The 20175-nt window shown below is 35.5% G+C and overlaps 1 protein-coding gene across 8 annotated transcripts in view; it reads left to right on the forward strand.

Annotated features, from left to right (window-relative positions):
- The window catches only part of LOC145974535 (putative multidrug resistance-associated protein lethal(2)03659), a 338604-nt gene that overhangs the window by 297374 nt on the left and 21055 nt on the right, over positions 1-20175 (forward strand). For all 8 annotated transcript variants that reach the window (XM_083104431.1, XM_083104438.1, XM_083104432.1 and 5 more), the window contains one exon: positions 2609-2823. In XM_083104431.1, coding sequence (XP_082960557.1) covers positions 2609-2823 — 215 coding nt within the window. The remainder of the gene's footprint in view (positions 1-2608; positions 2824-20175) is intronic.

The raw sequence follows: 20175 nt of genomic DNA on the forward strand, positions 1-20175 counted from the left end.
CTTGTTCGGCTAATTCCATTTAGTGGATAAAAATATATTAGGTAAATGTGAATAAGGGACTCAGCCTCAATTACCTTAACCTTGACATATGTTGTAACATTCAAAAGTGACATTCAAAAGGTTTTAGCCGTCACTTATCATTTATTAAAAAGTTATTAACAAAAAAAGTTTTACGAATTATGTGCAATCTTTAGACATTATGTACGTTTTACAAAGTGAATCTCTACCAGATTCATTCATTTATGTATAGCAAGTAAAACGCGTGGACAAAAGAGGGGCTTCGCCTCCTTCCTTCCCTTATCCCGAAAAAAAGATTTTGTGCATATTGCCCGTCAATAATTCGTTCCCTAGCGAAGAAAAGTAACTTATCCTTTGCTAATGTATAAGAATTCTATACATTAACAAAGGATAGATATTAGGATAATATATAGGTTTGGGTTAGGGTTATACCTTTCAGAAGTGGAACCCCCCCCGTAGAGAGGAGGGGGGCGGAACCCATTATATCTACGCACGCACCGGCAGGAATGATGTCCCGGTATGCTTGTGTGACGCTCACTGACGTCATACTCACACAAGCGAAGCGTGCATATACGCAGGCCGGGCAGTGAGAGAGAAAGTGAGAGTAGAATAGGGGGGTGGCATTCCGATGTTGCGTCCTTCGCGCACGGTACAAGAGTGAGAGAGAAAGCACTATAAGACGTGATAATGAGTTAGAGGTCCGATAGCCGTCTCTCTCGCTCGATGCTCGAACGAGAGAGTGCGAGCGAGACAGCTATATACCGCGCGGGACACCGCGCTGTTTCAATCAGTGATGCCAGATTCCGGCCTTTCGGTAGCATGCGATAGCATGGAGGGAGTAATAGAAGGAAACAAAACATGATTCTCTCTCGCTCTTTTCTCACAGAGAAGAGTACAGTATCCCCAGTATTTTTACTAGGGATGTTTCCGCTTTCTCCATCTTTACGGTGGTGGTCGTCCTTGCCCTCCCGGTCCTCTCGACACCGGGGCCTGTCGTCAGATGAGGACGGGAAAGGGCCGGGACAGTACCGCCCACAGCTGCCGGGCTCTGGAGCGCTCCGTAATCCCTAGGCTGGTGCAATTCTTTCTTTTCGTAAACATGAATCATAAACCGTTACTAGACGCTCTTCGGGGCCCCGCCCTTCCAGGCCGCAACGGCAGTCAGTGACTAACTGAAGCGCCCCAGGAGGCCGGGAATCCCTTAAGCCGCCCCCATCACGACAAGATGGCATCTACGGGGGGATTCAAAGTCATACCAATATTGTCATATCATGAACCACTTAAAATCCTACAACTTTTACATGGAACATTTTTCTTGAAAATGTTTTATTTTCAAGATAGTCAATCATTTATATCATTTGAAATAAAAAACTTTATATGTATATGTACCCCTTTAAGTTTGTCGCAAATGTCCGGAAACACCCTGTGTATATATATATGATCAGCGAGCGACCTTCTCAAGGATTCTCCATGGCAATCGGCATTGCATCCATCGAGCAAGATACCAACATCTCTCTAGAGTCGCATATCACTGTGTTAAAAAGCAGCATTAGGTGTGAGGTTTGGATAGCTCAGTAGTCTAGAGCAGTTACTCAGAAAACAAAAAACTCGAGTTCGATTCCCGATCCAGCCACTTGCACCTCACATATTTTTCTAGTCCAGGAATATTGTTTTCTAGCAATTATTGGGCTGAAAAATATATATAGAAAAGATTTCCTCCCACATATATATCCCTATCTTATCTGGCCTTTAAGGAGGCATCGCCGGACACGGGTTGCTTAACAAAAATTATTTCATTTATCCAGATCTATCACCCCTTTAAGTTTATCACAAATGTTCGGAAAAACATCCTGTGTATATACATATATATATATATATATATATATATATATATATACACACACACACAAAATGTTTCATTTCAATCACCCCAGGCAAGTATCTCGAAAAATATAAATAATATGTTTCAGATAAAAGTTGTTCGAAGAGCCCTTCCCTTGCCCACTTCGAAAAAGACTAACTTAACCCAACTTGTATCCTCAGACATGGGATATCCCTTATTTTGCATGATTATATGAAGTTTATAACTTTCTATAGAAAGTAAGTTATATCCTATATCTCGAACGCAGGTTGGATTAAATTAATCTTTTTGGGATGGGAGTACAGGCGGAAAATCTCTCCTCCGCCTACATGTTTACTTAAAAGTTAATGCATGCATTTGTTCTGTAGGTAAACGTGTAGGCGGGGGAAAGGCTCCGCTCCTCCCTCTGCATCCACCCCAAAAAAGACTAATCTAACCGAGGTATGGGATATACCTCGCATTTAATACTTTTTACTATACAATTTAATTGTTAATAACTTTTTAGTAAATAATAGTCACCAGCTAAAACTTTTTGGAAGTTACTCTGGGTTACTATGACCTTGACAACATATGTCAATGTCAAAGTCATTCATGAGGTTATTGTTAATCTAAACATTTACGTTATTTTTAATCACAAAAAATATTTTTTAACGATTTTTTGATAATTGACATATTATGTATGACAAATTGATTAAACTTACCTAATTTAACTTGTAAAATATTTTTTAGGTTTGCCAGAGATATTAATGTTGTCGATTTAATGTTATCGATGTGCATATTTGATGTCATAGTGATCGGACTTATCTCAATCACAGTAATTGTTATGATCGTAGCGGTTACTCCATGGTTGGCTATACCTTCTCTGTTTTGTGCCTGCATTTTTATCTTCTTACGCAAAATATACATTTGTACAAATCGCAGTATCAAACGCCTTGAAGGAACAAGTAAGTAAGCTATACGCAACTTATAAAAAACGATATTTGTAATTGATAAATAATTATGAATCTAATTATATAAATAGTCATGAATCATTAATTTGAACAAAGAATCGCTTATTGCATAGATTATGGATATTTATTGTAAACAAATATACAGGGTGTCTGATAACTTTTTGCACATCCGAAATGTGAAGGTAGATTGGCTCAAATTAAAAAGGAAAGTCTCCTTCTGTTTTGCGATCTTCGCCATAATTATTGAGAAATTAATTGAAGAAGATCGGTCAATCTGCGTAAGTAGAAGCGCGCGACGACGAGAGACGTCCCACTATAACCTTATACTAGGCGCGGTGAAGCGGTGAATGGAGAAGGAGCAGTAAATGTAGGGAAGGCTTTCCGTTCCTTCTTCACTCACCGCTTCGCGCCTAGTATAAGGTTACAGTGGGACGACTCTCGCGCGCTTCTGCTTACGCAGATTGGCCGATCTTCTTTAATTAATTTCTCAATAATTATGGCGAAGATCGCAAAACAGTAGAGAGCAATTTGAGCCAATCTACCTTTACACTTCGGATGTGCAAAAAGTTATCAGACACTCTATATATTAAAATTCTCACACACAAATGCTCTCTATAGATAGATAAATTTCTTTATTTCTTGCTTTTCGACATTGAAAGAGATTTTGCATAAAATAAAAATTGCAGATTTTATAATAATATTTTACATAATATGCTTAATTTATATAATGTTACTTTTTATCTGAATTAATTTCAATTACTTCTAGACTATTTTTGATAATTTTTTTGGTTTTATTCTCTTTTCATAACCTTAGAACTTTCTTCATTCAACTGATTCCCTCTCCCTTTTCTCTTATTTGATTCATTCTTTTATTATTCCTCGTACCTTCTGTACAATTTGTTGCTAAATGCTCTAATGTTTCTACTGACATATCCTACACAATTTCTTCTCCTATTCACGCCAAAATTTATTCCGGAGTTTTTCGTTTCCATATCTAAATCTCTATGATCTTTTGAAAATCTTTCTGACCTTGTTTTCTTAAATATTCCTATCGTGTATAACTCTCTATATCTTATATCTATAATTCTGAATTTTATTCTCTTGGGCTTGTTTTTGATTCTCTATATCTCTTTCGCTTAGTATCTGTACTACTTCAAAACTTAATCTTCTCTTAATTCCTCTCTTAATCTTTTAATTTCTATCCCGGACATTCCATTTTTTTGAAAATGCATTTCTCTGTCTGCCTCCCATCTATTTTAGGCTTTCCTATTTTTCTCTACTTTTCTAAAACACATTCTTTCAATATATTATTGTTTGATTTCTCCCTAATATTTCTTCAAAACTAGCAATTCTTTTACCTGTCTCTATTCTTACAAATTGTCTGTTTGTTTCTTTCTTAACAATATAACTTGGAATGTTCCAATCTAATATTAGCGTCCGGATAATTTTATAAATTTATCCTGACATTTTTCCATAGTCTCATATTCCTTCCCCAGACTTTTGCTCCATATATTAAAATACTCTTTACTAAATGATCAAATATCCAGATCCTTCTCTTAAAATCTTCTGCGAATTCTCCTTGTCCTATCCATACTACTTCATAACACACATAACTTTTTAACCGTTTCTTTAATATACAGAGTGTCCCATTTTAAAGGATCCACTCAAATATCTCAGAAACATTGTGTTAAATCGAAAAATGTTTAAGACATAAATTGTATGGCTTGAAGAGAGAGATAAGATGGTTACCATTGGTTTGACCTTGGATGGCGTTGTCAAGGTCAGGGCAAGGTCACTTTGAATTTTTTAAACGGAACCATCCATTTTTTATTACATATTCTCGTACCTTAGCTCGAAAGTTTTCCAAAACGCTATAATAAAGTATTTTTTCATTGAGTACTTTTCGAGTTATGAGGCTTGAAATAATTTTTTAATTTTACATAAACCATAAAATATCTAATAAAATATTTATTTTTCGATTGTCTTACCTTAATACTTTTATGTACACGCACCGGCAGAAATTGTATCCCGGCATGTTTGTCTTGACGCTCACAGACATACCCACACAAACGAAGCGCACATATATGTGGACCGGACAGCGAAGGAGAAAGTGGATTCTGTCGCTCGTTGATCAAATGGGCGTAAAGACACGTCCGACCTCCTCCCACATACATCCCTATCTTTTTTTGGAGGCTTGCCCCGGCCCTATCTTAGGGTCCATCCGCCACTGCTATTTGGTACAGTGGAGATTTTAGTATATACTAGAGGGATCTTGGGGGATGTCACTTTACGGCGTTGTGCTCGTCGGTGCCGTTTCATACGGAAGGCCAGTCGGAAGCCAGCATGTACGCGAATACCTCCACCGGCACTTATTTGGTCAGCGAGCGACTTTTCAGGGATCCTCCATGGCAATCGGCATTGCATCCATCGAGTGAGATACCAACATCGCTCTGGAGTCGCATATCTCTGTGTTAAAAAGCAGCATTAGGTGTGAGGTCTGGATAGCTCAGTTCTAGAGCAGTTGCCCGGAAAGCGAAAGACCACTGAGGGGTTCGATTCCCGATCCAGCCACTTGCGCCTCACATATTTTTCTAGTCTGCGAATATTGTTTTCTAGCAATTATTCGTTAGGCTGAAAAATGTGTGAATGCTCTCTCCACAGGATATGCGTCAATGCCGTTGCCACGGATGGATTCTGTCGTTCGTTGATCAAATGGGCGTAAAGACACGTCCGACCTCCTCCCACATACATCCCTATCTTTCTCTGGAAAAAAACGTGGTCTAGTATATTAAACTGGAAACGTACATTAAATAATTTAAATATTCTAAACACTTGTACACTATTTACTGCGCTTGGCTCATAAGGGCCTATTCCCCCCACTTATATTGATAATTTTTTAGCCTATCCCAACATTTCCTTTCTATTCATGTTTCCGTCATTCCGATTGTCTAACTTTATTGTACTCTTTTTGTTTTATAATCATTTATCCTTAATTCTATCTACCTATATTCGCACGCACATCCTTAGGCTGTCGTCTCTCAAAGAGAAGAAGGAACGGAAGTACGCAGGCGACGATGTCGCCACTCGGCTACGTCAGCGCCCTTATCTATTATGCGCGCAATACTTAAACGCTTCTGTACATTCTCCCCACCGTTGAACCTTTGTTCAACTAATCTTTTATTATAGGTAAAAGAGCTACATTTTTCGTGGCGCGCTTATATATTCCATTTACTGTTTTTACTTCTATCACTCTAATGATATTGTCTTGCCCAGGGTATAATTTTACAATTCTTCCTGTGGGCCAATACAAGGGTGAAGTTTTATTTTCGCGGAGTATAACTAAATCGCCTATTTGTAACTTTTGTTGTTGCGATTGTTCACTAGGTTTTTTAGTGTGTGTCGTTATTTCCGTGAGATATTCTTTATTCCATCTATTCCAGAAATCACGTTTTAGTTTTTGTATATGTTGCCAATGAGACAATCTATTGCTATTAGTAAAGTCATTTTCTGGAACCGATGAAAGCAAGTCACCAATTAAAAAATGACTCGGGGTTAACACGCTTAAATCGTCTGGTTAGGCTGATAAAGGCGTTAGTGGCCTGGAGTTCAACACAGCTTCGATCTCGATGATTAATGTGTTAAATTGCTTGAATGTAAATAACGTATTTTTGGTAACTCGATATAAGTGATACTTAAAAGATCTGACCGCGGCCTCCCAGATTCCTCCAAAATGAGGAGATCGTGGTGGTACGAATTTCCAGGTCACCTCTTGCTCACCCAACCAGTGTGTTAGTCGCTCTTTATAAGGTTGAGTATTAATAAACTCATAAAGATCATGCAATTCGTTTCTCGCGCCGACAAAATTAGTGACATTATCGGACAGTATGATATTTGATTTGCCTCTACGTGAAAAGAATCGTTTAAGCGCCGCTATAAAGGCTTCCGTACTTAATTCACTGACCAGCTCCAAATGAACTGCTTTAGTCGACAGGCATATAAAGATGGACATAAGCCTTAATCTTATTACGATTACGTAGTTTTTTCTCTTTTATCAAAAAGAGACTGCAATAATCAACACCTGCGTTCGCAAATGGACGCGTACATTCGAATCGCTCCTTGGGCAGATTACCCATTACATAGTCTATCATTTTCGGTTTTGCTTTAAAGCATATTATACATTCATGAATGATTCGTCTAATTCTATTTTTTACGTGTACTGGCCAAAATTTTCGTCTCACGTGATATAAAGTGGCTTGAGGTCCAGCATGTAATAATGAAATATGGGCTTCTCTAATAATTAAATCTGTTATGTGATGTCTTTCCGGTAAAATCATTTGATGTTTGTGTTCATATTTTAACTCTGCGTTCGCTAATCTACCCCCTACTCGTAAAATTCCATTTAAATCAAAAAAGGGGTGTAGGGAAGTAAGTTTACTGTTTTTCCTAAGTGTTTTATTTGCTTCTAACCGTTTGATTTCATTGTTGAAGGACTCGATTTGAACAAGCCTTATAATCTTATTCATTGCTTGATTTAGTTCTAAACTAGTTAAATTACCTCGTATTTTAGTGTTTGTACGACAGTTATTTGCGAATCTAAGATACCATGCCACCACTCTGCGAAGCATAGTTATCGTTGAAAATTGTTGTAATACGTCAAATTTCTGTTCTGTCTTCAAAATGATCGCTGTCTTTTTCTCTGGTATCTCAGATATTGTTGGTTGAAAGTTAGGCCAATTTTGCTCGGGTTCTGCCAGCCATTCCGGACCTCTGCTCCATAAAGGATTATCAATAAGTTTCGAGGGAAGGATTCCTCTAGAAACCAAATCAGCTGGGTTATCGTGAGATGCAATATGTCTCCATTTACATTGTTCGCTGAGTTCTTAAATAACAGCAATACGATTCGCTACAAATGTCTTCAATTGATGTGGTCTTGTGTTAATCCAGTGTAAAGTTATGGTTGAATCTGACCATAATATGATCTGATCAAAATCTTGAGCGCTTCCAAAACTGCTTTACAAACCTGTGCTAGCAACAAGGCTGCACATAATTCCAGTCTAGGTAGTGTAAGTTTTTTAAGCGGTGCGACTCTCGATTTGGAGCAAACCAATACCACTTTGTAAGATTGTTCAGAGTCCGACGACCTTATGTACAAAGTTGCTCCGTAAGCCGCTTCACTCGCATCTGCAAATCCGTGTAATTGCAGACTTCTAGATTTAGTTGTACTGATTTGTCGTGGGAAGGTAATGCTATTCAATACTTCCAGTGTGTTTCGAAAGGTTCGCTACTTTTCGTTGATTTCATCAGGAACTAGTTCATCCCAGGTCAATTGTAATTTCCATAGAGCTTGTAATAGTATCTTTGCCTTGACGATGACTGGTCTTAAAAGTCCAAGTGGATCGTATAAAGATGCGACTTGTGCCAATATAGAACGCTTCGTTATCATCTTCTCTCGTTGTTGTAGGTTGATTCGATATAACAAACAGTCTTGTTGTGGACTCCATAGAATTCCTAACGTTTTATGTACATCAAAGAATTCGAGGCATATAGATTCTTCTGTTGTTTGATCAATCTTTTCAATGAGCTGAGGATGGTTGGAAGACGATTTTCGAAGATTAAAGCCTCCTTTTCTTAAAAGACTCGAGATCTGACCCTTTAAAGCTTGAGCCTTCTCCAATGTCTCGGCACCTGTTAAAAGGTCATCCACATACATGTCCTGTGCTATGATGTCTGCTGCTTCTGGATAATTTTGTCGCTCATCAGCTGCCAATTGTTGTACTGTACGAATCGCCAGGTAAGACGACGAAGTCAATCCATATGTTACTGTATTAAGTTTATAAACCTTAATAGGTTCCTCTGGATTATTTCTCCATAAAATCCTTTGGTATTGACGATCATCCTCATTTATGAAAACCTGTCTGAACATTTTTTCAATGTCAGCTGTATAGACTACATTATGTAGTCGAAATCTCGTTATTATAGAAAAAAGATCCTGTTGCGTCACAGGTCCAGTGAACAACGTATCGTTCAACGAAAGGCCAGAAGTAGTTTTCGCTGAGGCATCAAATACTACTCTCAGTCTTGTTGTAGTGCTAGTGTTTTTGATGACTGCATGATGTGGAAGGAAATAACCACCATGAAAGCTTGTGTCTTCAATCCTGGACATATATCCTAAGGCTTCGTATTCATTTAGAAATTTTCTGTAGTCTTCATACAATTCGGTATTAGTGCTTAATCTTCTTTCTAATCCTTGAAATCTCTTTAAAGCCATATTGTATGACTCGCCTAATTTATCCTTCTGATCGTTGAACGGCAGTCTTACCGTATAATGTCCTGAGGCAGTCCTCTCAACTGTTTGTTTGTAGTGTTCTTCACAGGTTTCCTCTTCAGTCGATAATATTTTCCGTTTAGGTATTTCTTCTGTTTCCCAGAACCTTTGTACGGTCTCTTCTAACGTACTTCGAGAGAGGTGGCATAGATTGTCTACTGTCGGACCAGGGACATAAACTTTACCAGTAACAATCCAACCGAATCTAGTTTCTTGTAATATAGTTGCGCCTGAATTCAATTTGATTTATCCAGAACATAACAATTAATAAAAGTATTCTGCTCCGATGAGCATATCTATATGACTAGGTTGATCAAATGTCGGATCTGCTAGTATTATATCTTTCGGAATGTTTAATATCTTACGCTTAATAACTCCTGACGGTAAGGGCTCAGTTACTTTAGGTATAATTAAACAATTAATGTTGAGTGTAAATGCATCAGTTCTGGACTTGATGGTTACTCGAGTAGTGTATCTAATACGGTAAATTGTTTCTCCAATTCCGCTTATGGGAATATCTACTGACTTCTTGGATAGTTTCAACTTATCGCAACATTGTTCGGATATAAAATTGGATTGTGATCCAGAATCTAGAACTACTCTGCATGAGTGATATTGTCCTGTCGCATCTGCAATATTTATCAATACCGTGGACAGAATTATCTGTGATGTATTTTTGAACGTCGAACTCAAGCTTTGTGTAGTTGCTTTTGTTACCGATGATTCTACGTTATGTTCTGTCTCTGTTTCAGCTGATTGTGACGTGTCATTAGAACGGACTGCATGTAACATAGTATGATGTCGACGATCGCATTTTTTACAACTACTCGCTTTGCATTCATTGACTCTATGATTAGCTCTAAAACAATTAAAACAGAGACCTGCCTTTTTTATTGAATCTGATCTTTCGTTGTAATTCATGCCCTTAAACTTTTCGCAATTTTGTATCTTGTGATTTTCTCCGCAAATATGACACTTACATGTAGCTTGTGTTTCTAATAGAACTTGTTTTGTTTTACTCGAGGTAGCTTTACTTGAGTTCAACGTTTTATTGTTTGACGTGTTCTCTCGGTTGAACGTTTCATTAGGAATAGTCTCTAATACGTGACATCTATTACGTAAAAATTTAAAATACTGATCTATGGTAGGCATTTCAATGCCATCTAAAGATTTTTCCCATTCTACTCGTGTTTTCTTATCTACTTTCGAACCAATCAAGTGCAGAAGTAATGCATCCCATCCCTCTACTGGTTGCTCTAGATTTCGTAAGACGTGTATGTGTCTGAGCGCTGTGTCGATCAATGTGCTTAAGCCCGATGCTGATTCTTTCAACATAACCTGTAATTCAAATAATGCTTTAACGTGATTTTGTATAATAATGCGTTTATTACTGTATCTTTCTCAATAAATTCCACGCGATTTCATAGTTTTCCGCTGTAGCTGATAACGAGTGTATGACTTGAGCAGCATTACCGATTAAACATGACTTTAAATAATTAAACTTTTGAACTGCTTGTATTTTTGTATTATCATGGACTAAAGTTTTGAATGAGTCTTGGAAGCTTAACCAGTCTTCATACTTTCCATCAAATTTCGGTAACGTTATAGTAGGCAATTTAACGCTTACCTCATTTGTATGCAAATTCGTTAATTGTCTTAACACTACTCGAATGTCTGCATCGTTGTTCGCATCATTGACCGACGCTGTGCTCCTCTCTCTAACATCCAATAATTCTTGGGCTCTCGCTATTTGCTCATAATAGTTATCTTCGAATAATTGTCTAGAATTGTCGTCGCTGCTATCCTCTGTTATTTCAATCTCCATGTGAATATTTTCGAAATCTGATAACAAAGATTTTGCTTTTTCAAAGCGCGCTTTTAATATGTTATAATCACGATCTGGCACGTAAGTATCTAAAAAACCTTTAAATCTCGTTAAATTTGCCTTGATTATATCACGACGCTTTTTCATTTTAGTTAACTCGAGCTCCTCCATGATGTCTCAAAACTAGCAGCTATCGGTAACTCTAACCTCTACGAAACGCAACGTCGACGAATGTGTTTTTATCGTATTAACAAATGTATTTCCTGATACGCTCTTTATCCGGCTATATGAAGGACCAATTTTATGTCTAACTTTATTGTACTCTTTTTGTTTTATAATCATTTATCCTTAATTCTATCTACCTATATTCGCACGCACGTCCTTAGGCTGTCGTCTCTCAGAGAGAAGAAGGAACGGAAGTACGCAGGCGACGATGTCGCCACTCGGCTACGCCAGCGCCCTTATCTATTATGCGCGCAATACTTAAACGCTTCTGTACACCGATTATATCAAATTCCTTGATATATTCCCAGAATTGCGTCTTTATTATCTAGTCCTGCAATATTCCAAAAACCTATTTTAATTTTTCTTACATCTGAGGTTTTATTTCCTTTTCTCTCATTTATCTGCTGCTTTTGCATCTTCTTTAGCTTTGCTTGCCTTCTCTCGCAGACCACGCTCACGGACTCTCGAAAAGAGGTGGTATAGGCAGCTTTAATCTCTATTGGCTTGCTAATTGCGAATCCATAGAGCTCTGCTTACAAAAATTTTGTTCCTTTAGACCTTCTTCTCCTTTCCAAATAAAATTTTTATTATTTTTATTTCACTTGTAATTTTTTTTTCTAGCCGATCTTCATTTTAGCTCCTTTTCCCTTTTCTACTTCTACAATCATGCGTATTTCCTTCCATATTTGTCTATCTTTCTATTATCTATAAAAATGTTTTTGCCTTTCAGATTTTTCTTTTGCATCATTATTTCTCTTTTCTGATCCTTATTTTTAAATTTCGCTGTTATCATATTTGTTCCTCTTCTAATCCAGAAAGCCTCTTATACCGTCACCTCCGGCTTAAATTCTTTTCTTAACATTTCTTCTACCGCCATTTTCAATGAATCTCTTCTCGGAATTTCCTCCCCTTGTCATCCTTTTATTATAATATCGTTTCTTTTTTCTTTTCTTTTTCTTGTTTCTTTTAGTACTTCCAATTTTTTTTATCTTCTCTTATCTTGATCTTCTATGTCTCCATCTACTTCGTTTCCCGTTATCGTTCTTTCAATCTTGTCCTCCACTTCTTTGATCCTTCCTTTCTATTCTCTTCCCTCCTTTCTCCATTCTTTTATTATTTTTAACTCCTCCTTTATATCATGCATGAATTCTTTAATTACCTTCATATTTTCTTCTACCATCTTTTTTTCCTCCACGATTCTTCTTATTTCTATTTCCGATTTTATTACTTCCTTAGGTGCTGTTTCCTTTCTTATTGGTTTAAATACTTTTCTTGCCTTTTCAAAGTTTCCCAAAAATTCTTTTTCTGCTTCGAATTTATCCTCCTCTTCTCTTTGCCTTTTGATTAAAGTCTCTGCAGATCCTTCTCTTCCTATTCTTTGTCTAATTAGATGTTTTAAAATCATTCTACTTTTCTTCTAACCTCTCTTCTTTCTTCTCCTTTCTCAATACTTACTCCGTCTCTGTCTTTTTTTTGTCCGCTCTTGTTACTCATTTATCACTTTTTAAATTATCAATCTTATTAGTACTTTTAATTAGTACTTTTAATTAGTATATTTATCGATTTAATTCTTGAAGGAGACAGAAAAAGTCGCGGAAGTGACAAATCATGTAGATGTCATCTATTTGCTTATCTCTTATCTTTTAGAATATTGATAGATGTCGTGTTTATCGAGTGCAATTACCTGATAATCTTCTTTTCTCTCTATTTCCATACCCGAAATTTCGAAAGACTTAATCTTTTATCTTATTATTTTTACTTGCCTTTTTATTTCTATTCTCCCCTTTCTGATTTCTTTACCTTTATTCTCTTTAGTTTTTGCATTTCTATTCTTTCTATTCGGCTACTCCTTAGTTCTATTATTGCTATTTTCCCTTTCTTAAAGAACTATTACACGAGACTTTCAAAAAATACGTGTCAAGTCGTGTCTACCATATTTGGTCCCCACAAATGCTCTCTATAGTCTTGTGTAATTTAAATAAATCTATTTAAAAAAAAATTTTATTATATATATATCAAATTTTATTTTTTAATTAAAAACATTTTTAAAAACATTGAATTTAAAATTAAAACATTAAAAATCAAATATTAAAATATTAAATTTAAATAATGTTAAATTCTTCAATGTCGCCAGTAAATAAAATAAAAAACGTAAGTTAGATCGACTACACTGGCAAATTTATTAATTGGTAATATATCACAACGTTTCGACCAAGGATTTGGTCCTTATCAAGTGAACTAAAAAATTTTTTACAGTATTATAAGAAGTAATTGACATACAATAAATTGATAGAAAAAATAAGCGAAAAAATCTTATACATACAGTATCTTAGTTAGCTATTGTATTAAGAGAGAGAAAGAAATCACTGTGTTAGGATTGCATTATGTCAACCTCTTGATCCAACTAACTGAGAAAGACTAAACGGCCTTTATTAGTCTATCATAAATATTGTTTAAATTCTCAGTGTCCTTCTGTAAGTTAATAGTGTTGTCAAACTTTTTAATAAAAAACATTTCAGCAATTTCTCTCTTTCTCACATGCTTCTCATTATGTAAAATAACCGGTAATGACCAATCGAAATCAGGATTAAATTTCAATTTATGTTTACTAATGACCGAAAGATTACTTGCGTGCATTTTGATGTTATTAAAATGTTCTTTAACACGAGTACCTAAATGTCTTTTCGTTTGGCCAATGTATGACGTGTTACAATTTTTACAATCTAATTTATAAACGACTTCAATCCTGCTATTAATAGGCAGTCTATCTTTCCCACGTTTAATCAACGCATTAAGTTCTTTAGGTACATTATAGACAACCCTAAGACCAATATTCTTAAAAACACGACTAATCTCATCACTCAAGCCCTTCACAAACGGTAGAGAGATGTAGGAAGGTGTGACTGAATTATCACAATCAGTATTCATATTTACGTCAGCACGATGTTTTAAAAAATCAAGTCTTTTTTTAACGTACAATTAATAACTTGAGTAGGAAAACAATTGTTGAATAAAATCTGTTTCACAATATCTATATTCTTAAAATGAAACCGAACATCAGACAATAAAATAGCACGGTCAACGAGATTATAAATGGTGTTCATTTTATATTTAAATGCTTAGAATGAAAATTAATATATCTGTCAGAGCACGTGGGTTTTCTATACCAATTAATCAAAAGACGACCATCTGAACGAATGACAGTCATGTCCAAGAAACTAATACAAGCATCAGACTCCATTTCGTGAGTAAATGTCAAAATGTTGATGATAATCATTGAAGATTGACTTTACCTCGTCAACCTTTGTGCGTGGAACAATGGTAAAAATGTCATCCACATATCTATAATACGTTGAAACATTAAAGCTCAACAAACTTAAGCAATGCGTCTCTAAATCATCCATCACGATATCTGACAGAATAGATGACAGGGGAGAACCCATAGAACTACCAAAAATCTGCTCATAAAACTGTCCATTAAACGAAAAACTAGTGGAATCCAAAACCGTTTCTATCCCGTATAAAAACTTAATGCGTTGATTAAACGGGAAAGATAGACTGCCTATTAATAGCAGGATTGAAGTCGTTTATAAATTAGATTGTAAAAATTGTAACACGTCATACATTGGCCAAACGAAAAGACATTTAGGTACTCGTGTTAAAGAACATTTTAATAACATCAAAGTGCACGCAAGTAATCTTTCGGTCATTAGTAAACATAAATTGGAATTTAATCATGATTTCGATTGATCATTACCGGTTATTTTACATAATGAGAAGCATGTGAGAAAGAGAGAAATTGCTGAAATGTTTTTTATTAAAAAGTTTGACAACACTATTAACTTACAGAAGGACACTGAGAATTTAAACAATATTTATGATAGACTAATAAAGGCCGTTTAGTCTTTCTCAGTTAGTTGGATCGAGAGGTTGACATAATGCAATCCTAACACAGTGATTTCTTTCTCTCTCTTAATACAATAGCTAACTAAGATACTGTATGTATAAGATTTTTTCGCTTATTTCTTCTATCAATTTATTGTATGTCAATTACTTCTTATAATACTGTAAAAAATTTTTTAATTCACTTGATAAGGATCAAAACAAGCGAAGCGTGGCACAGTAGATAGCGCACTAGTCTACAAAGCCAAAGGTCCCGGGTTCGATTCCCGATAGAACCGAAAAATTGTATACGCTCGCTCCTCTCTCGGAAGGCACTGGCAAACCACCGAGAAATCTTGCCAAGAGAATCTCTCTATTTTTCAGCCGTTCGGAATCGGCATTAACTGTAGGTCCCATATACGTGTGATAATCTGGTGCGCAACACAGGTATATGAAAGAGAGAGATCACTATGTTCGGACACGAACAAAAGGACTATGATGAAGGATCAAAACCTTGGTTGAAACGTTGTGATATATTACCAATCAATAAATTTGCCAGTGTGGTCGATCTAACTTACGTTTTTTATTAAATTTAAAATTTAAATGTATTTAAAAAATGTATATAATCGTTTCTTTAAATTTTGAATGAAGAATAATATTTTATTTTGAACAACAGAAAACATTATGTTATAGTCTCTATTCTTGAGTAAAATGAATTTTTTAGGATCTTCAATCTAGTTGTAATTAAAATAAATCCCAATAATTCTATTGTAACGGGGCACCTTTCCTGACTTCATGGATCAGCTCGCCGGTGTCAAGGTTTGGGAGAAGGGGAGCCGCACTCCTTCCCCTCTCGCCGCTTCGCCGCACACCTAGTATAAGGTTATAGTGGGACGACTTTCATCGCCGCGCGCTTCTACTCACACAGATTGGTCGACCTTTTTTAATTAATTTCTCAATAATTATTGCGAATATCGCAAAACAGTACAGGACTTTCCTTTTTAATTTGAGCCAATCTTCACCCTTCGGATTTGCGAAAAGTTATCAGACACTCTTTTTTTTACGTGTGGAAATGCGTTTACACATACCCTCCGCTTTCGGGGGAAAGACGAAGGATTATGCGGGAGATAGTGTTTCTCCCGACTAAACCTACCCGCTAAAACCCCACGGTGATTACCATCTCGCGCTTCTGGGGGAAGGTCACGGCGTCGCCGGAGCATTCCACTGCAACCCCTCTCCGGCGCGTAATCTCCCCTTGGTAGGGAGGGCGACTCCATCACTTTGGTGATTATTATCGCCAATATCCAGCGATGTTTGAGGCGGCGGACGGGGCCACTGTCGTTCGTCGCCGTCTATTCTCGGAGGTTTTTGTTGAGGTGCTCCCACATCGAGGCCTCTTGGCCTCTATGGAGGAGAGATGTCCGCTTAAGGTAATCGAGCGAATACTTTTCTACGGCCACATCCCCTTTTATGGCTGATGAGATCAGCAGCCGGATCTGCCTCCCGATTCTTCTCCGCGGCGTTATCAAGCATCCTGTATATACATACACACACAGAGACATACGTGTGTGTGTGTGTGTGTTATATACAGGGTGTTTCAGAATTCGCGGATACAGACTCCACAGTGTGATTGTTCGTATCAAAACAAACAACTTTTTCCTCTGGCAAAATTGCGTCTGAGCATTACTTTTTAAGTGAGAGCAATTTTAAGCTAACGATAAGCGTTCTAGATTACGCTTGAATTAGGGGCGGCACGCATACGGCATATGTGACAGCGTATATGCTTTACCTTTATTTATCGAAATCCTATAGAAACATTAGAAGATTTGAAAGAACAACTTCATTGTGCAATAACAACTGTCACATCGGAAATACTCCAACGAGCACAAGGAGAATTTATCCACAGAGCTAATATGTGTACACAAATGAAAGATCTGCATTTTGAACATATGCTCTGAAGCATTTAATCAGCCCTTTTCAAGGTCACCAAATTTTTGAAATGTTGGAACAATAATTTTAGATCAAAATTATTTACAAGTAATTTAATCTTATTTTCCCTCCAACCGTTGCTTTGGGGTATCAATTAGAAAATCTTGTTAAGTAAGTCGTATTGAAAATAACGATATTTAGATGCATAATTCTTGTAACACTTTAATGAAATGGTAAAATAGCATACACCCACACAGCACGAATGGCTATTTGCTGACTGATAGTCGACATTTTTCAGTCAACTTGAAACAACTCCTCTTTTTAAATCGACGTTTAGTCAACAATTTCTAGTATGGTTTATTGTCGATTTTAACTATCGACTATAAGTCGACTTATGGTCGACTATTTTCAGAAAATTAAAAGTCGCCTTTCGGCAAAGCGAAAAGTCGATTAAATTAGTCATTTTCAAAGATTTGGTTGATTTAATTTCATTATTCTTTAATTGTATTATATGTAACAATATTATACAGGGTATTCCATTTTAACTTTGCCATCGAAATATCTCGTAAAGTCTAAAAGATACGAAAAAATGTTTCAGACAAAAGTTATATGGTTTCGAGGGGGTCATAAGATGGTGCCATTAGTTTGACCTTCAAGAGTGACCTGAAGGTCACGTGAGGATTACATCCAACTTTTTAAACGGGATACCCTATATGCTTTTACATATTCTTGTAGCTCATCTCGAGAGCTTTCCAAAACACTATAATTAAGTTAGTTTTCATTAAGTACTTTCCGAGTTATGAGGCTTGAAATCATTTCTTAATTTTACATAAACCGTAAAATATCTTGTAAAATTTTCATTTTTCGATTATCTTACTTTAATACTTTTACGTACAAAATAATGAGAGGAATCAATTGGTGTACAGAAAACACAGTTATTTTTAAGAAAAAAAATGTAATTGTTAATTGAAAATTACATTTTTTTTCGAAACAATTATGTGTTTTCTTAACACCAATTGATTCCTCTCATTATTTTGTACATAAAAGTATTAAGGTAAGATAATCGAAAAATGAATATTTTATAAGATATTTTACAGTTTATGTAAAATTAAGAAATTATTTCAAGCCTCATAACTCGGAAAGTACTTAATGAAAACTAACCTAATTATAGTTTAGTGTTTTGGAAAGCTCTCGAGATGAGCTACAAGAATATGCAAAAGCATATAGGGTGTCCCATTTAAAAAGTTGGAAGTGACCTTCACGTGTCCTTCAGGTGACTTCAAGGTCAAACTAATGGCACCATCTTATGTCCCCCCCCGAAACTATACAACTTTTGTTGAAACATTTTTTTGTATCTTTTAGTCTTTACGAGATATTTCGATGGCAAAGTTAAAATGGAACACCCTGTATAATTAAAGTATAATAAAACCTACGCGGAAAAATTTATCCAATAGATATCTAATAAATGTCTAAATATCTATATGAGGTCCATATCCTCTATAGATAACTAATAGATGTATATATATATCATCCACATATCTACATTCACACAAAAAATACGGACCACTAAATTTTAGCACAATTTTTAACATCTTTCAATAATAATAAATCAGCGAAAAATCATCGTATTAAGATGAAACAAAACTCAAATTAAAGCTTGAACATTTCTTTTAAAAAGCAAAAACACACATTTGAGTAACAAAAAATGTTTTAAAATGACGGACGTTGAAGGTAGACTTTGAGAAGTGAGAAACAAATTTTTTTTTAACTGGTACAAAAATTTTGCAAAAATTTTTGTTTCCTGGTACAAAAATGTATGGGTTTTTAAAAAAGTTAATTTTCTAATAAATTCATATTTTAATCAATTTTCTACGATCTTTTTTGATAAAGTTATATTGTTTTGAGGAAAGATTTAAATCTGACCGTCTATCTCTATGTGAAGCATTTTGGATCGTTATACTTTAATTTCTTTTTTCGAAAAGTTTTCCATGATAATTTGTTTCTGAATTGCAGATTTTATAAAGAAAGTTTCATTTTGTAACATTTTCTTCAAAACGGTATAACTTTATGAAAAGAGGTCGTAGAAAATTTATGAAAATATGGATTTGTTAAGAAATAAATAAGCTTAAAAACATTTCTGCACCAGGGGACCAATTTTCCTGAGCAATGCAGCAGTTTAAAAAAAAATTTGTTTTCTATTTCTTAACGTCTATCTATAGCATTCGTCATTGTGTAAAACATTTTTTGTAATTCAAATTTGGTTTTTTTAGTTTTTAAGAGGACTGTTTAATTTGAGCTTCATTTTATATCAATACGGTGACTTTTTGCTGATTTGTTGCCATTAAAAGATGTTAAAATATTTTGCTAAAATTTAGTAGCCCGTCTTTTTTGTATGTGAGTGTATATTCACCAAGTAGCTAGTATCAAAGATATCCAATGGATATTCATATATTTCCACGAGCTTCACGCCTCGCCGCTAGGTGGCGAAAAGGAAAACGCCTAACCCGAAAGTGGAATTCATCTAAGATAGTAATATAAGGCCGCGGCATAGATTCCACGAATCTATCCACGGTTTATCGGTCAAAGAAAGCTATTATAGCCGCATCTCCTCTAGCTTTTGCAAGGAACTTCATATAATTAACCGCAGATGGTTAATGTTTTTTTAATTCCATCACATATGTTTCTATATATAGAACATTAAATGAATATCCATCCAAAAATAAATATAATTAATATATACATAATAAAAAATGTATCTATATATAATAAATATCCACTGAATATTGTACAGATATTTACAAGATATTGATTTGCATATACTGTAGACATTTATGAAACATCGAATTGCGGACATTTGGTTATCTACAGCATCTATAATAGCTATTTTTCATATATTCGTGGATATCCTTAAGCTTATGAAGAAGTCGGAATCTAGTAGATATCAAATACCAATTATTTTCCGTTGGGAATTAAATCGATCAAGTTTTTAAGAAATAAATATTATTAAATAATATTAAAATATTATTAAATAATATTAAAATAAAAATTTAGTTAATGGACATGACATTAAATTAACTTATAATCGCCATAAAGTTGACTTTTAAGTCGACTTATTAGCTGACTGACAGTCGACTATAGTCATTTGTCGGCTGTTAGTCGA

This window comes from Camponotus vicinus, unplaced genomic scaffold (assembly GCF_025532165.1).
Source record: "Camponotus vicinus isolate PSW18456_S1 unplaced genomic scaffold, iyCamVici1.0 SCAF_7, whole genome shotgun sequence".
Lineage (NCBI taxonomy): Eukaryota > Metazoa > Arthropoda > Insecta > Hymenoptera > Formicidae > Camponotus > Camponotus vicinus.